Source organism: Fukomys damarensis, unplaced genomic scaffold (assembly GCF_012274545.1).
Source record: "Fukomys damarensis isolate Sample0158 unplaced genomic scaffold, DMR_v1.0_HiC HiC_scaffold_30, whole genome shotgun sequence".
NCBI classification, from domain to species: domain Eukaryota; kingdom Metazoa; phylum Chordata; class Mammalia; order Rodentia; family Bathyergidae; genus Fukomys; species Fukomys damarensis.
The window spans coordinates 31,912,509-31,936,960 of NW_022900942.1; the positions used below are offsets into that span (position 1 = coordinate 31,912,509).

The 24,452-nt window shown below is 33.9% G+C and overlaps 1 protein-coding gene across 3 annotated transcripts in view; it reads right to left on the reverse strand.

The window, feature by feature from the left end:
* Dcc (DCC netrin 1 receptor) overlaps positions 1-24,452 on the reverse strand; it is a 1,126,179-nt gene that overhangs the window by 171,527 nt on the left and 930,200 nt on the right. For all 3 annotated transcript variants that reach the window (XM_033757479.1, XM_033757478.1, XM_033757477.1), the window contains exon 15: positions 10,791-10,985. In XM_033757479.1, coding sequence (XP_033613370.1) covers positions 10,791-10,985 — 195 coding nt within the window. The remainder of the gene's footprint in view (positions 1-10,790; positions 10,986-24,452) is intronic.

The window sequence follows — 24,452 nt, forward strand, 5'->3', positions numbered from 1 at the left end:
ATCAAGAAAGGTTCAGAGTTTATAGAGAACATTCAGTTGAATCAAGGAATTTCTTATAAGACAGTGCAGGAGGAATTAATAGAGAGAATGGCTTCAGTGCAGGTTTGAGAAAGTTTAAAATTAAAACCATTTATATTTTTAGATTCACCTATGATAAAGCTGTTATAAGGGCCAGACTATGTTATCTAATAATCATTTTATTGTGCTACTAATTAAACTATATACACTTGGGATTTGTGTTTGAATCATCTAGCCTCTGAGTAAGACTCACCAATCATCCAGCTTATTTCTTTTATACATAATCATTTCTATGAGAAAAAAATATCCCACAGTTGTCTAGATCCTCAGAAAATTCAGTCCAGATTTTAAAACAGAAGCTGCAACTAAACTGTGGCAGTCTTTAGGTAGACTGCATTGTTCTAAGATGCAGTTTAGTAATGAGAGATAGTTGTTATTCACTAACAGTTAGTAAATACTCTTTCCATTCTTCTAAATGCCTATCCTAAAAATTGGGTCATGGAAAGGAAAAAAATGACTAACTCATTATTAAATTATCATAGCACTGTGAAATTTCTCCCTACACCTTGATTTTTCTCTTTAAGTGACTTATTTAACATCAGTAATTTCTCATGAGAAACCCCTAATATTCCTATAAGGACAACCAGATTAATTTGCGAAGCTCTTAATTACTTTGGAGAATCCTTGCTCAGTACACACTCTAGTGACCCCTTTCTGTCCTGCCGTCTGGTTTTGTATCTTGTCTTCTTCTGCAGACTTCTTGCATTATGCCTGTGGTTCCAGGAAACATGAAACCTGTTCTTATCCTTAGAGGAGTTGGCCCTGGGCGTTTGTTTCAAAGGTGGTGCGTGTGGGACAAATAGTTTAGAGAATTAAGAATTATATAATTAAGCATCTTAAGAACCCATTTTTTCATTCATAGGAAAATGGATGCACACTGAGGTTATAGTCTTAAGTGAAATAAATAAGTCACACATGGGTAAATACCAAATAGTTTCTTTAGTGTGAAAAACTATAATTGTACATAAGATCCTAATGGTATAATTGACAATGTGAAATAGGAAGAAAAGGCCTAAAGGTGTATGGAAAGTGGGAAGGGTAGGGGAAAGGAAATAAGGGAAAAGAAAAAAAATATGAGAAAATGAAAAAAATGGAAATAAAGTACTTGTAAATAGGAAAGGGAGGAGGGGGTGAAGGGAGGGCAGGGGTATGGGGAAAAAAATGAGAATCAAAACCTGTCATGTAAAGGTACAAGATCCCAATGATGAATGTAACTGTACTGTACACCTAAAAGGTACCAATGAATTCAATGATAGAAAACCAAGTTTATATAAAGACATACATAATTTGAAATTATATATATATATATATATATATATATATACACACACACACACACATCATAAAAAGTCATCTATATTTGATATACTAATATCAGACATAATTGACTTCAGAGTAAATGATATTTCTGATTAATAGGGTTAGTTCATAATCAATACACTGGTTAGTTTATCAAGAGGATATCATGTACTTGATACCAGATCTTCAAAATCAGAAAATGATAGTATGCAAAGGTGAAACACAGCTTTTAATTCATAGGTATAATTGTGGAAAAGCAAAATGCCTGGATACCTATTTTTCTCTGTTTTTCCTCAGTCTGACCAGAATCCAGCTCAGGGGATCACCGTGCTCATACCTATGTATGTGTTAACTAACTAACTTGTGCTTAATCAGAAATTTTAGGGCTGACCTATGTTACTGCATTATATTATTGTGTCAGTGAGTTGCAGGGGATTTAATTTCACTGAAACACTCTTGTTTTTGTACCCAGGAAGTGGAACTTCCCTGCAGTTGTGTGTTCTAGCTGCTATGTCCTGATCAGATCCTAATTTGATCCCTGGCACATATCTCCACAATAAATACAGGTTGTCACTGTCTGTTAGAATATTGATCTGGGTGTGTTAATACAACACTTGCCACTTTTCCATTTAAAGATTGGTATTGGCTTTTCCTGTTTACTTTAGTTCTTTGTCTTCTTCTCATTTGAAATTATGATACCAATTATACCATACTGGATATAATGGAGAAAATGAAGAAACAGATTTATAATTCGACAGTGACTGGATGAAATGTACTGAGTAACTGTCTATAAATATTAAATGGCTAAGGAAATTAAGGATAAAATTTGGGTTGTTTAAACCCAAAGAATATATTTTCTTGAAAAATGCACAAAATGGAGGAAAACCTTTTTATTGATAGAATGCTTGAATTTGATATTGATAGGATGAATGATCCTCATAGTTGCTTTATCAGTTGCATTGTACATATGACAAAATGTCAGGTTACAAATTGCAAGATAAGATGTGGGAGGGTTATCTAAATAAAAGGAATAGAAAAAAATAAAAGGTAGGGGACTAGATTTGGAAATTTCTAAGGAATAGTCTACAGATTATTACCCAATGAAAAGGCATTTTTCTCTGCTTTTTTTGTTAATTTGTAAAGGATTTTTCTAAATAGCCATAAAAAATTCACCAAGTGGAAGACAGTGCATCTGCTTTGGACCTCTGAGAGTAGAAAGTGAGAAAAGAGTTACAAATAGAATGCATGTATTATTAATGAATCATCCTGAAGCCGTTCTTAAAGACTGCTTGAAAATGCCTATAAGTTCAGAAGACACTAACCTGAAAAAAATCATAAAAGCTAAGATCCATTCTTCCTGATATATTCTGATAAATGATCTCACGGAGTGACCTTTTCTTAGCCCTGTTACTCCTCTCTGGGTAACCAGTGCTCACACTGAATGAAACTAATTCTCTTACTCAGGGTTTACTAATCAGCATTTTATTGTTGTGAAAACTGGGAATTCACATTTTCGTCTTTCACAGTGAACTGAATGTCACTGTGTTAGATCCGTTTAGTCATACTATTTTTAGTAAATGGATAATATTATACATAGGATGATTTGTCTGAATCTAAAAACTTGAAACCTTCAGTCAGGTATTTTAAAAATTGTACCTCAATTAGTACATTTTTGGATAAAAAGACAAACTAGATGATATATCTTGTTGTTTTTCCTCATTCCCCTTGGACCAATAAACTTAATGATTTAAAAAAAGACAAACTAGAATATTACAAACTTCAAGATTTATAAAAACATTATTCACAACAATGAATGTAACTGTATCCCTAAAATGTACCAATAAACTCAATTTAAAGCTGAAAAAAAAACATTATTCAAAGTCAATGGAACTCCTATATATTTTCTGAACAGCTAATATAAAGAATGAGAATAAAAACAATGTCTTAATTACATATTATGCATTATATATATTTTCAAATTTTAAAAATTATAAAAGGTTTACTTTTACTATCTCAGTTAAATTTCATAAGAGGCTTTAGGGGCTATATTTTTTTTTCTTTCTGGCCAATGAGAATAATGAGGCACAGTGCCCTTGGTTATGAACACGTTTCTTCACAAATGTTAGGCCCAGTTTCTTAATCATTTTTTACTAACCATACCAAATACTACTATAATCATTGTTAAAGAGCATTTTATAGTATTTTGAAGACAATAAATTTATCCTAGGAAGCTGAGTATTTTTAATTAGACAGAATTTCTTCTTATTATAATGATCACAACATAGAATTTAATATTTATATTTCTTAACAGATTAAGAGTTTGTTCTGCTAAAGAATAACCATAATAGAGAAATCCTTAGGAAATTTAAACAAAAAGAGGAAAGACCCAAATTATTGCAATTAGGAATGAAAAGGGTGAAATCAAAATGGACACTGCTGATATTAAAAAAAAATATTAAAACTACTTTGCAAGGTTGTATGCAATTTGGAGAATACCGAAGAAATGGATAGATTCCCTAGCTACATATGAATTATCAAAATTTAATCAAGATTTTTAAATGTGGATAAAGAAACAACAGACATTGAAACTGAAGCAGTAATAACATTTTTACCAACAAAGAAAATTCCAGCTGTAGACTTCCAGAAAAACATTAGGGAAGATCTAACATCAATACTCCTTAAGCTCTTTAATGAAATTCAGGGAAAGAAATATTCCCCAAATCATTTCTGGACTCTAACATTACCCTGATTTCAAAACCCACCCCCAAAGAGAACTATAGACCAATCCTTTTAATGATTACAAATAAAATGCAACAAATCATCAAAGAGATGTATCATGACCAAGTAGGCATCATCCCAAAGATGCAAAGACGGTCCACCATATGTGAAATTAATAAACGAAATACTCAGAAAAACTGAAGCAAGGACAAAAGTCATAGGATCATCTCAAGAGATGCAGAAAAATCCTTTGACAAAATCATGATTGAAAACACTGAAGGTAATAAGTATAGAAGGACCTTACTCAATCTGAAAAATGCCATTAATGACATACTTATTGCCAATATCATATTAAATTAGAAAAAAACGAAAGCTTATCCTCTAAAATCAGAAACAAGACAAGGATATCCACTAGCACCACTTCTGTCCAAGAGAGTCCACGAAACATTAGCAAGAACAATTAGGCAAGAAAAAACAAACAAACAAATAAAGAGGGCATTATGTATGGGAAAAGAAGTCAAGTTATCATTATACACAGAAGATATGATCCTGTACCTAGAATGTCCAAAAGTCCATAAAAAGACTCTTAGAATAACCAAATTCAGTAATGCAGCAGGATACAAAATCAACATACAAAAATCAAATGTTCCTGTGCACTAATAATGAACCTACTGAGAAAAATTAGGAAAAAAGTACTATTCACAACAGCAAAAAGAAAAATTAAATATTCAGAAATTAACCCAAGAAAGTAAAAGAACTCTACAATGAAAACTACAGTACTCTGAAAAAGCAAATTAAGGAAGACATCAAACAATGAAAAGATGTGCTCTGCTCCTTAGATAAGCAGAACCAGTATAGTCAAAATAGCCAAATGCAAAATTGATATGTACATTGGATGAAATACTGATAAAAATACCAACAGTATTCCTCACAGAACCACAGAAAATAATCTTAAAATTCATAGGGAACCAGAAGACACCAGAATAGCCAAAGAAATCCTGATTAACAAGAACAGAATGGGAGGCATGACAATCCTAGAATTGAAGTTGTACTGCAAGCCTACAGTTATAAAAACAGGATAATACAGGCACAAAAACAGACATGAGAATCAATAGAATAGAATAGAGGATTCAGAAACAACTCCAAGCATATTCAACTCTTTCATCTTTGACCCAGAGGCCAAAAAGTAAACTGGAGATAAGATTTTTTTTCGATAAATGGTGTTGGGATAACTGATTATTCATAACCAGAAGACTGAATCTAGAACCATATGTCTCACCATGTGCTAAACTAAAATCAAATTGGATCAAAGAAGTAAAGGTTAAAACAGAAACATTTATCGTAATGATATAATTGACAATGTGAAATAGAAAGAAAAGGGCTAAGGGTGTAGGGAAAGTGGGAAGGGTAGGGGAAAGGTAATAAGGGAAAAGAAAAAATATATGAGAAAATGAAAAAATGGAAATAAAGTGTTTGTAAATGGGGAGGGTAGGAGGGGGTGAAGGGAAGGGAGGGACAAGGGGAAAAAATGAGACCCAAGACCTGTGATGTAAAGGTACAAGATCCCAATAATGAATTAACTGTATTGTATAGCTAAAATATACCAATAAACTCAATGAGAAAATAAAAGAAACATTTAAACTGCTAGAAGAAAAAGATAGGAAAACTCTTAATGTCATAAGTGTAGGTGAGGACTTTCTGAACAGAACCCTGGTTGTACAGGGAATAAGACCAAGAATTAACATATGGGCTTAGAGTATATCAAATTGAAACACTTCTGTACAGCAAAAGAAAGAACCAAAAGAGTAAAAGAAAACTCTATAGAATAGGAAAAAGTTTTTCTAGCTATTCTGCAGAGGACTAATATCTGGAATATATAAAGAACATAAAGAAATGTAACTCCCCTAAATGAAAAACCCAATCAAAAAATGGGCAAATGAAATAAATAGGCACCTCCCAGAGAATAAGTACAAATGGCCAATATGAAACAGTGCTTAACACTGCTGGCCATTAGAGAAATGCAAGTAAAACAGCACCAAGATTCCATCTTATCCCGGAAGGAAAGGCCATCATCAAGAAACTGCATCACAACAAATATTGGCAAGGCAGCCGGGGAATAGGAACTGTGGTACACTGTCTGTGGGAATGTAAAGTAGTAAACTACTATTGATATCAGTATGAGGATATTTAAAAAATTAAAATTAGAAACTTATGAGAGCCAACTATTTCCCTTTTATGTATTTTCTTGAAAGAACAAAATACATCATATTATAGTGATATATACATAACCATGTGTATAGCAGCATAAATCACAACTGCTAAATAATGAAGGTGGTCCATATGTCTACAACAGATGAATGAAGAAAGAAAATGCGGTATTTAGACACAATGGAATATTGCATGGTCACTAAAAATAATCTTGGGTCATTTGTAGAAAAATGGATGTACCTTGAAATCATAACATTAAGTGAAATAAATCAGACGTACATGCTTATATGAGAAACCCAAATGATGATAGTGTGCACAATAAGAGATAGACAATAGGAAGTAGAGAGATCTATCTTAAAGGAGAAGGGGATCAAGAGATGGAGGGAGGGCGGAGAGAAGAGAGGAAGGAGACTGAAAAAAGAACTGAGAGAGCCATGTGTGGGAACCAGCTCTGCATAAGGAGTGTAAACATCCTGTACTGCAAAAATGGACTAGCAAAAATAAATACAAAAGATGAGCTTTGCTCTCTAAATATATTCCATAACTTTCACTCTCCAACTCTATGATATAAAGCCAGAGTTCAAGTCACTTTCTCAGTGTTAATCCTGCAAGAGGAAAAATTCCAGATTCAGAACTCTATTCATTTCCACATTGATTTCCATATTTTCATGCTCAAATTATGTTTTTAAAAATTTATTAAAAAACAATGGGCCTTTAAAATGCACTGTTGAAAAAATAATAAGAATGAAAGAAAATGCTACCTGGAAAAAAATGTTTTCAAATTTCAGTGAAAACACTTCAAAAAAAAGTGACAGATCTTCACGAAAAATCTAAAAGTTTTCATTTTATAATCTTCCTTTTCTAGGATAATTCCAAATTTGAAAAGCGTTAGTTAACTGCATATCTCTGTTAATCCACATCAATGGTGTTAAAAGATTTCAATTCACTGTCGTTAAGAGGTGACAGTTTTATAGAGGTTGATTAGAACTCTAAAATAAATGGTAAGCCTAAAGTGGTTATATTAATAATAGATAAAAAACTTTTTAGTCCAAGATTATAACCAAAAATATGAGGGCATTCAGAATGTTAACTGAGGTAATTTATGAAGAAGAAATAATAATTATTTAAAAACAGACTCTCCATGATAATTTTGGTACCTAGACTTAGCAATTCATAGAACTTTAGGCAGAAAATTTAGTAGACACTGATAATCTGAAAAGCACTGTTGAAGACTTTGATCTGTCATTTGCATAACTATATCTAGCAACTGTAGAACACACATTATTTTCAAATTCACATAGTACATTCATCCACATTGACAGTATGCTACTTCCTAAAATAACTCAATAAAATTAAAAACTAAGAAAAGTAAATAGCATGTCTTCTAATGTCAAGATAACTAGGAAAATCCCAAACCATAAGGCTCAATTAAAATATCATAAGGGAAAGTTTTGAACTAAAAGTTAACAAAATATAGCATATCATGCTTTGTAGGATACAAGTAAAACAGTGCTTAGAAGAATACCAGTAGCCATAGATACTTATACATTTCCACCTTAGAAAATGAGAAATTCAGGCCCAAAGAATGACTAAAATAGTAGAAAGAAAATAAGAGCAATCATAAAAGAAAAATACAGTAATAAAGATAATAAATTAGTAACAAAAGGCTTTTTCTTTGATAGCTAACAAAATTAGTGAATCTCTACCAAGGCGTTAAAAAAAAAAAGCATCAAGAGAAAGTGTAAATAAATAACAAAATAAAAGTTTCATAGAAGGAAACAGGAAAACAGATTTTTGCAAATGGGAAGAGGTTCAGGAAACCAAGGGCAAGGAGCGGGAGGGGAAGTAAAAATTTTTAAGAACTGTCATGTACAGCACTGGATACCTATTGGGAATCTAAACACTGTATGTCAGGAATAGGAGGTAATAATAACAAACAATGAACATGGGCAAAGGGTTCTAGAGAAGGGAGGCGTGTGAGTGGGGATAGGAAGGAGAATAAAAGAGAATCCAGAGATGTTACACACAGGTAACTATGCCCTGAGATGAATGAAACTTCATATACTGCAAACCTGTACTAGTACAATAAACTGTAAAAAGCAACAAACGACAAAGCCGTTATCACTTCTGCTTCAAGGGGTGATAGCTTGAACTCACTTTCAGTTGTATAATTAAAACATCAAGTCCTTAAACATAAAATTTCTGTGTTATCCAGTGACTGGATAACTGTGTGTTTCTATAATGATTAGACAGCTTTAAACAATAAAAACACATTTAGACATATTCTTTCAAAAAGATACTATGAAACTTGAGTTTTTTCTTTCTGGTGCTAAGTTTCAAACCCAGGGCCTCATGCATGCTAATCACACACTTTATGGCTGAGCGACTGTCTCATCCCTGAAGTACCTAACTTAATGTCTAATTGAAGAAAAAAAACACAAAACAGTAGTGTCTTAGCAGATTTTAAATGTAGATGTGAATGAACTGCCATTTTACACTTGATCTTAGCCAAAAGGCCAAGAAGAGATGAATGACTCTCATTTTTATAAAAATCAGAGCTTATGATATCTCACATACATTTTGGATACATAGTAAAACTATGAAAACTATGAAAACGCCAGTTTTAATTGCATAATCATAAGAATAATTAATATATGATATCTATTTCATTTCATATTTTATGTGAGGACTCAAGCACATCAATTAGTAGTTCTTGAATACATACATATGTATGTATATAATTTACCTTAATTTTCCAGTGCAAATTCATGATTATGGATGCTATAAGTCATGTTCTAAGTTACCTTTTTTTTTTTTCTTTTTTTCAGCGCTGGGGATCATATGCAGAGGGTCAGACATTCTGGCCAAGTGTCCTCTACCACTGAGTCACAACATCAGTCCCTCTCCTAGCTCTTAAACGTACCTTACAAAGGGATTTTTCCCTTTTTCTCCTCAGATATTTGGGGAAATCTCTCAGTGTTAATTTCCCACATTCCTAAGCAATTCTAAGTTCTGGAGGCTCCAGAGAATGTCTTTGTAGTAAAGCATTCAATTATCCAGAGGACACAGTGAAACAGTATAGAGCATTGTTCCTCCCTGACATCCTCCAGAATGTGCACCTTGTTAATTCTTGTCGCCGGGCCCCGTGCGTGGCCATCCAATCCCCCCTCTCACTGGTGAGTGGCATCAAGATGAACTGTCAGAGATGGTGTATTCTGAATAATGGATAAGGAGAGTCCCCTGACATAGATTTGACAGCCATAAAATATGAGCTTTGTGATTGCCCTTACATCCAAACTCAGGGTCTGACTAAGGAAATATTATTTCTAAATGCCAAGCTGACTAAAATTGTGGAGTTTCAGTAGGTGCTTCACTTATTAAAGTTTGAAGCAATTACAGAGAGAATGGGTCAGTGCAATTTTCTGCCTGCACTGAGAAAATCTTTTTCTCCTAGTGCATTTTCGCTATTCAAATTCAAATAGGGTTTCTTCTCACAACGGTTCTGTCTGGGAGAGACATTGCAAATAAGCACATGCTCCCATCCCTAACAAGTTTGCATTTCCAGAGGGGTAAATGTAATTCACTGCCAATAATCTGACCATTAAGCCAACAGGTAGAATCAACTTGTCTTTTGCTTTACTTATCAACATCTGATACAGTACACACACTGTATTTATTTTATATACCTGTATTAATGACATGATATTTTATAGCACTAAAGAAAAACATATATAAAATTAGTTTAAAGGCATATATACACAACAGACATCTCTGAACGAACAAACTGTCAATGAATTCAGATATACCACAACCGAAGCATTGTGTTCCATTAAAAAAAAGGAAAGAAAAAACAAGATAAAATGCAATAAGAAAACTTAGATTGGAAAGGGAACATAAATCCATGTAGGTTGGATTTGATAAATCCAATTTACAGCTTGACTAAACATTCCTTTTTTCATTTTGTTGTTTCACAGTCATAATGACACAGTCACAGGGCTTTATCTGACTCTTAAGGGAACAGAAGGTGCTGTGGTTAAGACTAAAGAAAAATAGAAGTTTTCCTGGTGAAGACAATAAAGCAAAAAAAAATGCATTGGAAATACAATGAAATATAGATATAGAAAATGTGTTTACTTTTTCTTAAGAATTATTAAGACTAGAAGTTTCCACTGACCATTGGAAAAAGACACCTTATCCAAAGCTTTTTGTTTATTCTAGTACATATGAGCAAGGAAATAAAACACAGCACAAGTCACTGTAGATGCTCTAGGTCAAATTCCACAAATTCAAAATCCAGAGATGGAGTGTGTGTACGGAGATGAGAGAGAGGGTGGGGGGAGACAGAGGGAGCAGGAGAGAGGGGCAGAGACGTTGGTTTTAGCAATTAATCTATGCTACATGTTGAAGACATAAGGCCCCCCTCCAGATAGGAAAGTTTAAAATAAATCATCTATTTCCTTAGTAAAATAAAAGTCAGCACTACTCACCTAACCTCTCAATGGAATAATACCGCTGCTTGCTGTCCACACGCACCGTCTCAGCATAAGGACTACCAACGCCATAGCCAATGATGTAACCTCGCACCACGATGTTTGGGTTCAAGGGCGGAGTCCAGCTCATGATGATGCAGTTGGTCTGGGGCCTCACATGAAGAGAGCTTGGCTGATCAGGGACTTGAGACTCTAGGATTCAACAAAACATGGTCAGTATTTCTCACGAGAGCCTAAGCGGCATGGCAAAACTTCATGCTTAAGTAAGACAATATCATACCCTGCACATGCTCAACTACTCATCATTTACTGCCCAAGTTCCTACTTTTCTCAGCATATGCTGTATTTTCCATATTTAATTTTACAAAATTTCTTAAGCATAGGCAGTGCCTTCTACAGGGACTAAAGCATCATGCATCTTTATTCTAATAGTTTTTCTTTTCATTTTTCTGTATATTTCTTCTCAGGTATCATTAATAAAAAGTAGAATAAAGACAGATATAGAAATAACAAAAAGGGAAATGAAATAAAAAACTATCTTGTTTGGGAATCACTTTGATTTAACCAAAAAGAAAAATAAATGTACCAGCCTTTTCTTAAGAATTTGTCAGCATAAACAATTCTGGGTGATGACCTGCTCAGCATGATTTGGGTGATACATGGCTGGTTGTTTATAGCTTCTGTGCAGAATGCATTATTATTGTTAAAGGAAAAAAGCCTGTCGCCTGGATTAAAAACATGCAGGCTTAGGTGCTGTACAAACTTGGTCTACTACTATGTTCTATCATTTATTAGCTACGTTCCTCGTGAAACTCAGTTTCTCTGAATTTTTATTCTGATTAAATTGGCATTCGAAATATTGACTGACTCAAACATTAAGGTCTGGGTGAAGAAAGAGCAAAGTTAAAATCTGTGCTAGGGACTCACCAGCTATGAAACCACGAGACTTTACTTATCTTCCCTAAGCTTCAATTCTTTCAACTGTAGGATGAAGATAGTTATGATTTTCTAAAGTGCTTTGAATCTTCAGTGAGATAATGCATAAAAATACTCTTAGGAATAACATACGGGGTCTCATGAATACCACTAACGGTATTTTGTTTTCAAGAGTTTGTGTGATGAAAATTAATGAATTTAACATTAAATTGACATTTTGATTTTACAGCATCATTCTATCCTGTAATTGCATCTCTAAAAGAATGACTCATTTTCTGGATATTGATAATGAATAAATATGTAGTACTTACTATGTTCTGAGTATAGGGCTAAGCACCTATGATATTCAGGGTATAGAAAGTGAGCATGGCAGACAATAAGTCTGCACCCTGGCCATTTACAACCTAACAGGGAAGCTAAAGTCAAAAGTAAAGGCAAGTAAGAAGACAGTTATGGTAGACTATGGTAAGTATTGTGATAGGCTCAGTATAGGCATATGTAGTCTACACTTTGAAAATCAGGTCAGTTCTGCAGAAATAAACTAAGAATGAATGTGGCCCCCCTATTTCAATAGCCCATTAAATGTTAATGTAGTTCTTGGCTATCAATTTAGTGGTTTAAAACTTTTTCAAACTATTGTGCTTTTTAACTTCTGTTTCGACCAAAAATCTCTGAAGATAAATTATGCCACAAGATTTAATGACTCTTGGTAAAATTACAGTACCCTTTCCCTCTTGATAGAATAGCAAAAGCTGACACAACTCTCTCAGTTGACTTTTCATACATATTCAGCTGCATACTTACAGCTTATGTGGTGAAGCAAGAATGTCATTTGTTAAAGTTTTTAAAGTAGGTTCTATACCAACAGTTTTTTTTTAAATACTCTAAAGGTGCTACGTCAACAGAATTTTGTAAAGAAGATTTTATTTCTCTAAAGATTTCCCTTTGTGAGCAAGAAGGGATAAATTGCTATTTGTTGCCCTAAAGAAGCTTAATATATAATATACAAAGGTATCATAAAAATTTATGCCTCAAAATGTGGACATAAACCTTTACAGCATAAATGTAATGTTTATGAAGTATTTCCCACTATAAACCCTATGTAAAAGTAATAAAAGGGATGAAAGGGATGGATTAATATTTTCAAACCCTATTACTACATATTCTCACCAGTGCCCTTGAAGTGTAGCGGGCTCTACAACCAATTCAGCTTAACACATGTAAAATCTTATAATACCTATTTGAACAAAGTAATTTGCATAATTTTATATTAAGAAAATAAACAGTATTCTGATTTTCCACATTATTCTTTTGAAAAAAAAATGAAAGAAAAATGACTTCAATGACAGTATGTTTTACATAAGAAAGAATTATTAAAAGATTTTCAGGACAAAAACTATTTTTTCATAGTTTCGCAAATCATACAATAGTCCCCTATAAATTAGTTAAATGAATGTGTACAGAATTTCATCTATCAGAAGTACGAGCACACATAAGAAAGTATACAGCAACTAGCTCTGTAAGAAGATCGGTTGGTACTCTTCTCTATTCCTCATTGCATGAAAACTGTTCCAATTCTAGATGCAAACTTCAGAGCCACCTTTTGTGGTAGGGCCGCTTTGTAATCCTAGCACTCTGGGAGACTGAGGCAAAAGCAAGTTCAAGCCCACCTTGGGAAGCTTAGCAACTTAATAAGACTCTGTCTCAAAATAAAAGGGGCTAGGAGCGCAACTCGGTGATAGAGCATGCTGGGTTCAAATCCTAGTTCCGTGGAAAATAATGAAAAATATGGTTATTAATAAATAAGAATAAATGAATATATGTTCCTTCTTCAGCTAGATATTTAATGAGCTTTTATCATTCAATTAATATCATAACATCAGAAAGATCAAGGTAGTATATGATCAAGGCAATATTAAAATTAGCTCATCCAAAATATATGGCCTCATCATAATGATAACTAGGCCAGGAGATGGTCTATAATCCAGAATAGCCAATTCATGCTCACCCATTCACTTCTTAATGTAAAAAATGAAATAACAATTTTCCTTTTATACTACCTGAATGAGTTTTCTCTAATACTGATGACCTTATAGGTTATGAAAGTGGTTATTACCAAAATGAACTATAAAATATCAATTTAGAAGTTTTACCGTGGTAGGTATATGACATGAGTGCTTCTTATTTTGGATATAACACTGAAATTGCTACTGAGAAGTACAGGAAGGATTTTACAAGTATTTTTAGGACAAATATTATATATCTCAAATGCAGAGAAATATAGGAAGTAATTATTAAGGTAATATAAGACCAAAAAGAACACATTTTTCTGAAATACCCAAATTAATAATATGCAGACTTTCTACTGGAGTCTGAATAATCTAGACAACTAGGTCAATTACTGTTCTTGATGGTGCTATAAAATTGTGGATATTCTCTTGGAATAATTTGGTTCTAAAACACATGTTATTCTTTGAGTAATGACTATGGGTCTTCACAAATGCTTAATGCCCATAGGTAGAACAGTAGGAAATTTATTACATTAATTCTGATAACCTTTTAACAATCTCTAATATGTCAATCATAATTATATATTGTGTAGTGGGAAGGAAGGAAATAAAAGGAAATCATGAAATTTTGATAAGTGTTAGAGTGATGGAACAATAAATGGCTCATCAAGGAATGTCTGTCCTTCAGAATCTAAAGTGAACGGTCAGAATGAGCCAGACTGGGAAAGATCAGTGTGGTGAGATGTGAAAGCAAATGGGACAAATATTTCTAAGGCTTGACCACAGGAATAAGGTGGGTATTTGAAAAAAGCAAAGAAAGTAAAAATACGGGAAACATGGAGGATGAAAAGGAAATAGAAAAGATAAAAAGAGTCAGCCAGTGGAAATGGAAAATGATGTAGCTACTATGGAAAATAATACAGTAGTTCCTCAAAAATTAAAGAAAAGCAGTCACAACGTCACTCCACAATTCTAGATGCTTGGGAGGCTGTGGCAAAAGCATCACAAGTTCAAAGCCAGCCTGGGAAATTTAGCAAGTCCCTGGTTCAAAATAAATACTAAAAAGGTCTGGAGATCTATCTCAGTGTGAAGGCCCTGGGTTCATTCTCATTGGAGAAAACCTATAATCATCACTCAGTACAACCAAAACCAGAAAAATTCAAAACAGAATTAATGTTCTTGCATGATCCTACAACTCTGAGTACACATACTAAGGAATTGAAAGCAGAAATTCAAGCAAATATCTATATAATCATGTTCATGGAAGCATTATTTATAATTACCAAAAGGTAAAAATAAGCCAAGTGTCCATTAACAAATGAGTGTATATTTATACAGCAGAACAGTAATCAGCTTCCAAAAGGAAGAGATTTTTGATATATTGTATGTTATAGGTCATCCTCATGGATGTTGCTAAATATAAGTCATAGATGCAAACTGCATGACTCCACCTACAGGACGTACTCTAATTAGTTAAATTTGTAGAGATACAAAATTAAATAGTGGATGCCAGGTACTGAGGAAGGCAGGAGTAAGAAGTTATTATCTAAAGGGTACAAAATTTCATTTTCGCAAGATGAAAGAATTCTGGAGATGGGTGGTTGCCTGACAATGGGAAGGTATTTAATGTCACAGCATTGTATATGTTTAAGATAAGTTTTGTGCTATTTCATTTTAACACTTTTTAAAAAAATGACAAAGAGGGAAGTAGGGAGGGAAAGAGGCAGACAGACATATAGACACACAGAGAGGAGAGAGATGCTCAAAGACTAGGTCACTGTAAGCAAGGCAAGTCAAAGTAAATAAGACACTTCACTTTTGTTCTTAGATCTTGAGTGGTCTTCCCTGGCAGGGGTAGGAGGAGTGAATTTTCACTTTCAAAGGATCACTGTAACTATTTTAGGTGGAAATATGTTGGGAGCTTGGTGCATAGAGAGAAATGGAGACTATGAAAATGCTTTTATACTTTTCTTGGTGGCTGTATTAGAGATGAAATAAAGACAGCAAGCTTGGGTTTGCGGAAGGTATAGATTGTCCAAGATCAGTATGGGTACATGAGTTAACTGATTGGGTCAACTCGAGTAAGAAATGTGCAATTAAATGGGACCAGCATAGTTCTGGGTGTGGCTGATGGGATTTACTGAGGATAGAGGACTCCCCCTGGGTGCGAGTGGCACCAACCACTGGGTTTGCTGCTTGAATGAAATAAAAGTGTAATAAAGAAAGACGACTTGCTTGTTTCTTCAGAGGAGCTCTCGTCTATAACTACCTTGGACATTGTTTCCTGGCTTCCAGGGAAGACCCTTCAGCCTCCTGATATGGACTCACATGGGATACCATAGTGAGCTCCAGGCCTTGGACTGGATCCTTCGGATCTCCAGTGCTTTACACTCTTCCCCACCTGACTCTGTGGATGCCATTGTAAACTATTTTGTAAATTCTGATATAGTTATATATCCTGCATTAAATTTATTTCTCTACTAAGCACTATAATATAGTGGGAAAGGAGATTCAGTGAGATCTCAGAGGTTTTGTCTTGGGCAACTGAGGGATGATGTAATAAGATGAGGAGAAATTAGCAAGGTCTTCTTAGGCCACATTAAATTTGACATTTCTTTTTGTGAAACCTGTGGACATATCTGGAAAATAGCTGGGTGTATAATTCTGGGGTTTCAATGAAAGGCCATGTTTTGAAATATAGATGTGGAAGCTGCCGGTGTACAGATGGGATTTAACATTGATGTGTATGAACATATATATATAGTGTGAGTTTGTGTATGACTAAATAAAATGCAAATAAGATCAATTTACTTCTCTGCTCAAATCTCTCAAAGTGTTTGCATACCTCATTGTAAGGTCAGGTGATCTCTAGAATGGTCTAAAAGGCCGTACGTGAACTATGCCTCTTCCCCCTCATCTCTGTGTCCTGTTACCTTCCATCACCTCAGTCAGGTGGTCCAAATTGAACAATGCAACTCCTCAAAAAGGCCAGGCTGGCACTGGACATAGGGCTTCTGCATTTGCTGGTCTCCTGCCTGGCAATCTCTCCTCTAGATAGGGCTCCCTTCTTGCTCCTTTAGTTTGCTATTTAACTTTCAATCAAGCTTCCTCTGACTGCATTATTTAAAGTTATAACCAGGGCCAGGGATTTAGCTCAGTGATTCTGGCGCCTGCCTCCCAAATGCAAGGACCCAGGTTCGATCCCTGGTACCAAAAAAAAAAAAAAAGTTTAAAGTTATAACCTTCCCCTTATTGCTCCTAACTTCCTCTGATACAAATGATAACCTAGGTTCGTACCCGGGTACAAAAAAAAAAAAAAAAGTTTAAAGTTATAACCTTCCCCTTATTGCTCCTAACTTCCTCTGATTTTTCCCATAGGATTTATTTCAATTACTGGACTACCATATTGTGATTTCATCATTCTTTTGCATTCCCTTTCAAAAGTTCTCCAACTTCGGTATCTAGAACAGTTCCTAGCACACTGCTCTTAACAAAATGGGAATAAGTCTATATTTCCTATTATGTGTGCTTGCAATTATATGTAATTGTCAGTACATGTAAAAATGACCACAATTTTGTGTCTCTCTGGATGATATGAATTTTAAGGGCGGGTAATATAGGATGAGAAAACTGAAAATCTAGTTAACAAAGTTTTATTATTCTTTCCTAGTGGCCAATAAGATTTGTCTCTGCTGGTTCTTAGTAATGAAAACATTATGTTGTGCCTTGTCTTCCGTGTGTGGCCTGGCCAGGTGGAATCAGGAAGTAAATACTTTTTGACAAATATTCACTTTTGCTCTCCACTTAGTGCACTGCATTTTATGAATCAATCTGTTCAGAGTTTTGCTACACTCTTTTAATAGCCTGTTTCTTTACAGGAAGTAAAATAAGGCAACTGACACATTCCTACTCTGTTTTTCCAGGCAGGTCTAATACATATGAATAATGTCTCCATTTCTCTTGATAAGGATTATTCTTGCCAATGGCATCATCTTCCTAGATCACTCCCTTCATAAACCTTGACTATTATCTGTTTCTTTTACGTGGTAGGCAACCCCTTCTACTTACCTCAGAACTCTACCTTGTATTGTTTTTTGCCGTTCTATCTATATCATTTTCTCAGTATTATTTTTTTTTTACATTTTCATGAGCAAAATTCTGTCTGTAATTTGCAGTTACACAGATTTGGACAAGCATGCAAAGCTGTGTGTCCACCATTCCTATGGCCATATAGAACAGTTCCATCATCCTCCAAATTTCTGCATGCTGTCCCTTAGTAGTCAAGTGCTCTCCTCAATCCTTTATTGCTAAATTTAATACTGTACTTTGAAATTTCTTATCTCACTGGATGGTGTACATAGTCTTCTATCAGAAGTAATTAATCTGTACTTATTTTCAGCATTTAAAAAGTCATGTGTTTTAAAATTTTTATTTCTAATAATAGGAATATCTAAAATTTATGTATTCCTATCATATGTGTCTTATTCTGCATGTTAGTTAATTTAACATTTCACACAAAATTTGTACTACTTACCTCATTTCTCTTTTTCAACATTAGGATTTATAATTTTAACTCTTTTTCACTTTTAATTTTTCCTTCAGTCTGAATGGTTTCTATCAACAAAAACTATTTAGTTGTTTTATCTTATTTCTTATTACTTTTGCTTGTTTAGTATTAATTTTACTTTCACTGCTCCTAAAATTGAAAAATAAAGTTTGAATTCAAGGGGAGTAGATATTCTAAATTGAGTTTTAATAGCTTTACTTTTTAAATGCCACAATGAGTACTAATTATGGGGGGAAAGTGTGCCTTCTAAATATAAATAAACTAAACTAATATATCCAGAAATGGGGAATCTCTCTTCCAGTGTTGTCCAATTTCTGATAGTGACAAACTAACTCATAGTTACACTCAAGGGAGGTGGCTGGCATAGAATTATTTTCTTAGAACCACTGAACAATCTAAAGTTGTCCTGATGAATTCATTCCTTGGAATCATATCCTATAGCCTCTTCACTTTCACACACAGGCTTTGGTTCACAATGATGGTAACTCAATGGGAAAAATAAGCAAAGAAGTATTTCTTATGGAAGAGATTTCAGTGGGATGCCCCAATTTTATTCTTAAAAACACATGAAGATTTTTTTCTTTTTATGATTCTTTCTTGCTTAGAGAAACTAGGAAATCCCAATTCTACATGATTGACAGGGTAAAATCAGTTCTTCTTTGACAGGATGGCAGTTGGACAAACATGGGTTCCAACTATCAAGTTCTTGGTTTGATAACAACTACCAGGAAGTTAAAAAATTATCTAAGGTAGCAAATTGGCATGTCAACCAGAATACATTAAAACATGCAGTGAGGTTTGATCTTACTTAAAAACTCCTGACTTCTTGAAATAGTGTGAGGACCTAAGCCTGATTACTAGAACAAATACTCATGATATGGTTTTCTGCTGTGGAAACAGTAGCCCATCAATGTCTTGAGATTTGTCTCACTTTAGAGTTCAGGGACACCAGCTTTATATGTCATAAAACCTCACTAGTACCTGTATTTTTATACCATGATACATTTGATCATATATCTTATATTAAATAATTAGGATCTTTAGCCATTCAACTACAAACCCTATTCTGATTTGGGAAAGTTCATGTCTTAATCCTTGCCAAATCATGTACTACATGAATTCTTCAGGCTTACTTTTCTCTAAATGTATTTAAACTCTACATTTTAAACCACATGTTATGGTTTGTGTCTAGATGTCTCCCGAAAGCCTCATGTGATCACAGGCTACTTTGGAGGTGGCTGAATCTAGAGTGTATGATTGATTCATGGTGGGACTAGGCTGCAGGGCAGTAGGATTAAGGGCATGAGTTCTACCTGCCCTAAGTAGTCTGAGCAAGATTAAAAAGGGGCAGAAAGGTCCCTTGTTTTGCTACCATGAACTGTTTCTCCTCTGTGACAACCCTCTGCCATGCCACTCTCCCTTGGAGCCAGCTGATTATGGACCGAAACCTCTACAAACTGTCACCTAAACGCCTTTCCCTTTAACTTTGGATGTCAGGCATTTTGTCTCAGCAATGAGAGAAAAGTAATTAACAGACCACAGAACTATTAGTTTTCTCAAGAACAAACAAAAGTATCACAGTATCTTTAAAATATTGTTCCAGACTACCTTCCTGAAATCTAGGGCTTTCTTTTTAATTTTTAACATTTGATAAAGGAACTAGAGTCCTATATGTATTACAAAAACATAGCAAAGAAAGTAATAGACATGTCTAGCCATCATTTATCTAGAATGATGTTTTTGGCTATAAGGGTATAAATCAGTGAAGAACCAAACTGTACAGGTTGTACGCATTTTACATTAATATTCGGGTATGAATGTTGCCATAGTCACTTATTTACTCAGTATCAGTTAGCATCTACTGTATAGTGGGCACTGTTATGCAAGACAAAAAAATGGTGTATTACTGGAGTATTGAGAAGACAGCAATTGATGCTAAGGTAGAAGGTACCTAAAGTGCAAAGAGGCATCGGAACAAAACTCAGATACAAGAAAGTTTCCCAGAAGTAAAATATCCAGAGCATTTTGGAGAGTAGTTATGGATCATATATAAAAAGATGGTGGCTGAGGGCTCGTGAACACTGGAGACATGATTCAGCTGTGGAAGTGCACTTGGAGGGAAGTGGAGAGAGGCAGAGGGAGTGGAACATCACACTTGATCCTCAGGACTGGAGCAGAGAGAGGAGTCTGCTGAGCAAAGTGACATGGTCAGATCTGACTATGAAAACTCACCTTGGCGACCCTACAAAGCTAGTGAGCAAGGGAAGGAACCCAGTGACATGGTGATGTGTGTTATATCATTTTCAAGCGACAAATGATGGCAGCTTGGAATAAGGTATGGTGGAGGAAATGGAACCAAAGATGAATTCAAAGTCTATGAAGAAGGGGGGAATCACAAGTTTTGGTGACTGATGGGTACTGACAGGACTGAAATGGCCAAAGTGAGGGTGACGTGGTTGCTTCTGGCTTAAATGACTGGTGGAGACTGGAACTGGCCCTGAAATAGAGAACTTAATCAGTACTACAAGAAACAAAATTGGAAAGAGCACCTCATAACCACCAACTGCACAAAAGAATGTAAGATTAAGCTCTCTTTGCTATATTTAAAAATACCGAAAAGGAATAAATGGTTGACAAAAATCCATACAACCATCCCAGTCTTTTCTATTTTTGAATTAATTAAGTAGTTATTTCACCCTCTTTTGTCTTCAGAAACCATCATCAGAATAAAAAAAAAAAAACTCTCAGCTAATTTGACACAAGAGAAGAAAAATATTTTCTGTTTTACCAAAAGTATTGGCAAGTCTCAATATCATTTAGTGAAAAAAATCTAATATCAGAGGTGCCAACCTGATTTTTTATTTCTTAAATATACCAAGAAATGTTTCCATCTGCTATGTTGTTATTATGGTTTAATTATGTATTTCCACACCAAACAGTATGATATTGATTTTCATTGAGGCTTTATTGCAAATATTAATCATCCTTTTTCAAAATTTCTTAGAATTTTTTTACATTTCTTCATTCCTATGAAGTTCACTGACTAGAATTTATTAAATTAATCATGAATTTGAAGAGAATGAACATTTTTATCATTTTCACATTTCTTATTCAGGAGTATATATAAATTTCTATTTGTACATGTCTTATATTTTTAAAAATGTAAGTTTTTCATATAAACTTGTGTACATTATGTTAAATTAAGTCCTTCATACTATATTTTAAGTTACTTTATAAATGCACTTTTCTTTTTCATATTTAAACTAATTATTGCTATTATAAAGACAAGTAATTTCTTTACATGTTATCTTGAAACCTACTGCCTAATTAAATTTTCTAATCAGTTCTATTTATTTTCTTGTGTAGCTTTGGAAATTTTCAAATATCCGATCATAATCTTTGTAAAAATAGTATTCCTTTCCTTTGCTAATAAAATACTATGGCCTTTTCAACTTAAGTATTTATTTTGCTTCCCAAAACTCATTATATTCTTTTGAATAACAGAATTAGTGGAAACTTCTCAGGTCTGTCTGGATCTTAAGGAAAATATTTTTAGTTTTATAATTTAGTATAATGATTGTTCTTAGATTCTTGTAAGAGCAATAAAATTTTGGAAGCTTGTTTGTATCCTTCTATTAACATGAGTTATTTGAAACATGGTAATAACTGTCTATTTTTACATAATGCCCCCTTGCATCTATTTATGTAAAGGAAGCTTCAAAATTATTCCTTAATTAAACATTGGGATTTTAAATTGAACTAGATATGTATCCTCTTTTATATCAGAAGTTAACATAAATATGTGCTTAATGCAGACACGTTTTTTTGTAGCACAAACCAGGAGATGTGTCATTAAACCAACAATATGAGTATTTCTTACTGCTGTCAGAAAGAACTATATAGTCAAAGACTGAGATCTAATTTATAAAAATCAACAACAATACAATATTGAATATTTTACTGACATTATCATAATCAATTCTTATAACAACCCACTAAGATGGAATACTGGTTCTGCCTTCTTTACAAATGAAAACATTTAGGGCTTTGGGAAGTTAAGGTACTTATGCAAGATTTCATTGTGAAGAGCAAGATTCAAACCTAGTTATTAAAACTCAAGAACTCACCTTTCCCTCTTTATTTTTTTTGAATTGTATAAGAAATGATCACTTCACCCAAGGAAATCATAAGAGGATCATACATTCTGTGAGTAAATTAAAAAGTTTGCTATGGCCAAGGAAAGGAATTGCAACTTTGAACATTTGTCCAAGTCTAAATATCTGAAGCATTCTTTCCACATGGCAGCTCTGAGATGCTGAACAGCCACTTGCCCAAGAACTCAAGCAGCTTTTAAATTGATTTTAAAAATTCATTGTGGGCTTCTCCGCTCTACTTCTTATGTAAGATGAAATCCACTTGAATGATAATAAGGGGCTGGATTTCATGATGGAATAGCAGTTGGACCTGATTCCTTCCATCTATCTGTTAAGGAACAACACATGCTATCATGAATGGCTCCTATCAAAAGTACATGAGAACAAAAAGTTCTATTTTATGGCATGATGTCTACACTCTTTTCACAAACCAAATTCTGTACAAATTAAATTGTCAAAATAAAATATATTTTGAGCCGGGTGATGTGGCGCATGCCTGTAATCCCAGCACTCAGGAGGCTGAGGCAGGAGGATCACTGTGAGTTCGAGACCAGCCTGGGCTACATAATGAGTTCAAGGTCAGTCTCAACTACATAGTGAGTCCCTGTCTCAAAAATCAGAAAAAAAAAATAGAAAAATATTTTTGCTGGCTTGTATAAACCCAAATTCTTAGCCCAATTTGGTAAGGCACGTTGGTTTGTTTTCTATATTTTCTAATTACAAGTAGGTCCATTTAGTGCTTTGGAAGTAATAAAAAAGTATTCCCATATTATGGTGGGCTTGTCCATTTTCACAAATATGTGTCAAATTTTTCTTAAATAGTAAAAATATATTTTATAAAAGCCATAGGCACATAATTGCTACATATTTGCAGAATAATTTATATATTTCTTTAAACTAATACTTTTACCATTAAGTTAGTGCTCCCTGCCCTTTTCTGGTACCAGGGATCCACCTCAGGACATTGAACTTGTGTGGCAGGTGTGGCACACCTGAGCTAAATTCCAGCCCAGTGCCCTTTATTTTTAAAGATTTTGGACTTTAGAAAAATTACCAAAGAAAATTCTATAGTTGCTTTCCTTATGATACTATTTCTCCCTTATTTTTTCTTATATCGAGTCATTTTTATTGTCTCTTTTTTGCTCACATTCCGTTAAAATGCCCAGTACATGTTTTCTGTTCTTCCCTATTTCTTTTAACTTTTCCACATAATTACTGTGTTAGGTGTGACAATTATAAATATCATTTTCATGCTTCTAAACTCCCACTTAATAATCTGTAGTTTGATGATTTTAACACATTTATGTTTACAGATATGATAGCAATGATTAATTGCTTTCATTTTGTTATTTTTAATTTGTCATTAAATTGCTTTTTATGATGCTATTTGAACAGGTTAAAATTTATTTTCCTTCTCCCATTAATTGTTTCTCCCCTATTGAATGGGATACTATAGGCTCTACATCTTTCTGGCTGTTATAATTTCAGTTTGGACCTAAAATACAAAGTTAATCATATCTCTACTTTTCACAGAAGAGCAAACAAACAATTTTCAATACTGTTTAACCTCTATGATCTTATCCTTTCCACTTCATATATGGCCCCTTTTAAAAACCTCCAACATATTATTTTTGTTTTACATAATCATAATTTTTTTGCTGTACTCATAAGGTACATTATGTTTGCATACCATTTTTCTAATATTCCTTCTCTTTCTTCACTTTTATAAGAATATTATTGACAAAAACAGATCATGGTATTAATAAAATCTCAGGATTTTTAAAAATATGAAATGTTTCTGTCTTTTTTCCTTGAATAATTATTTTAGTTGAATGTGCATGTAATTCTAGGAAGACAGCAATTTGTATTAGTACCTTGAGAGTGTTCCTTGTTTTTGGTTTTAATTGCTGATGCTGACAAGATTTCATCAATGTATTTGTAGTTTCTAAATAAGTAATAAGATGTGTGAAGCATTTTAAACTCTTTTCATGTT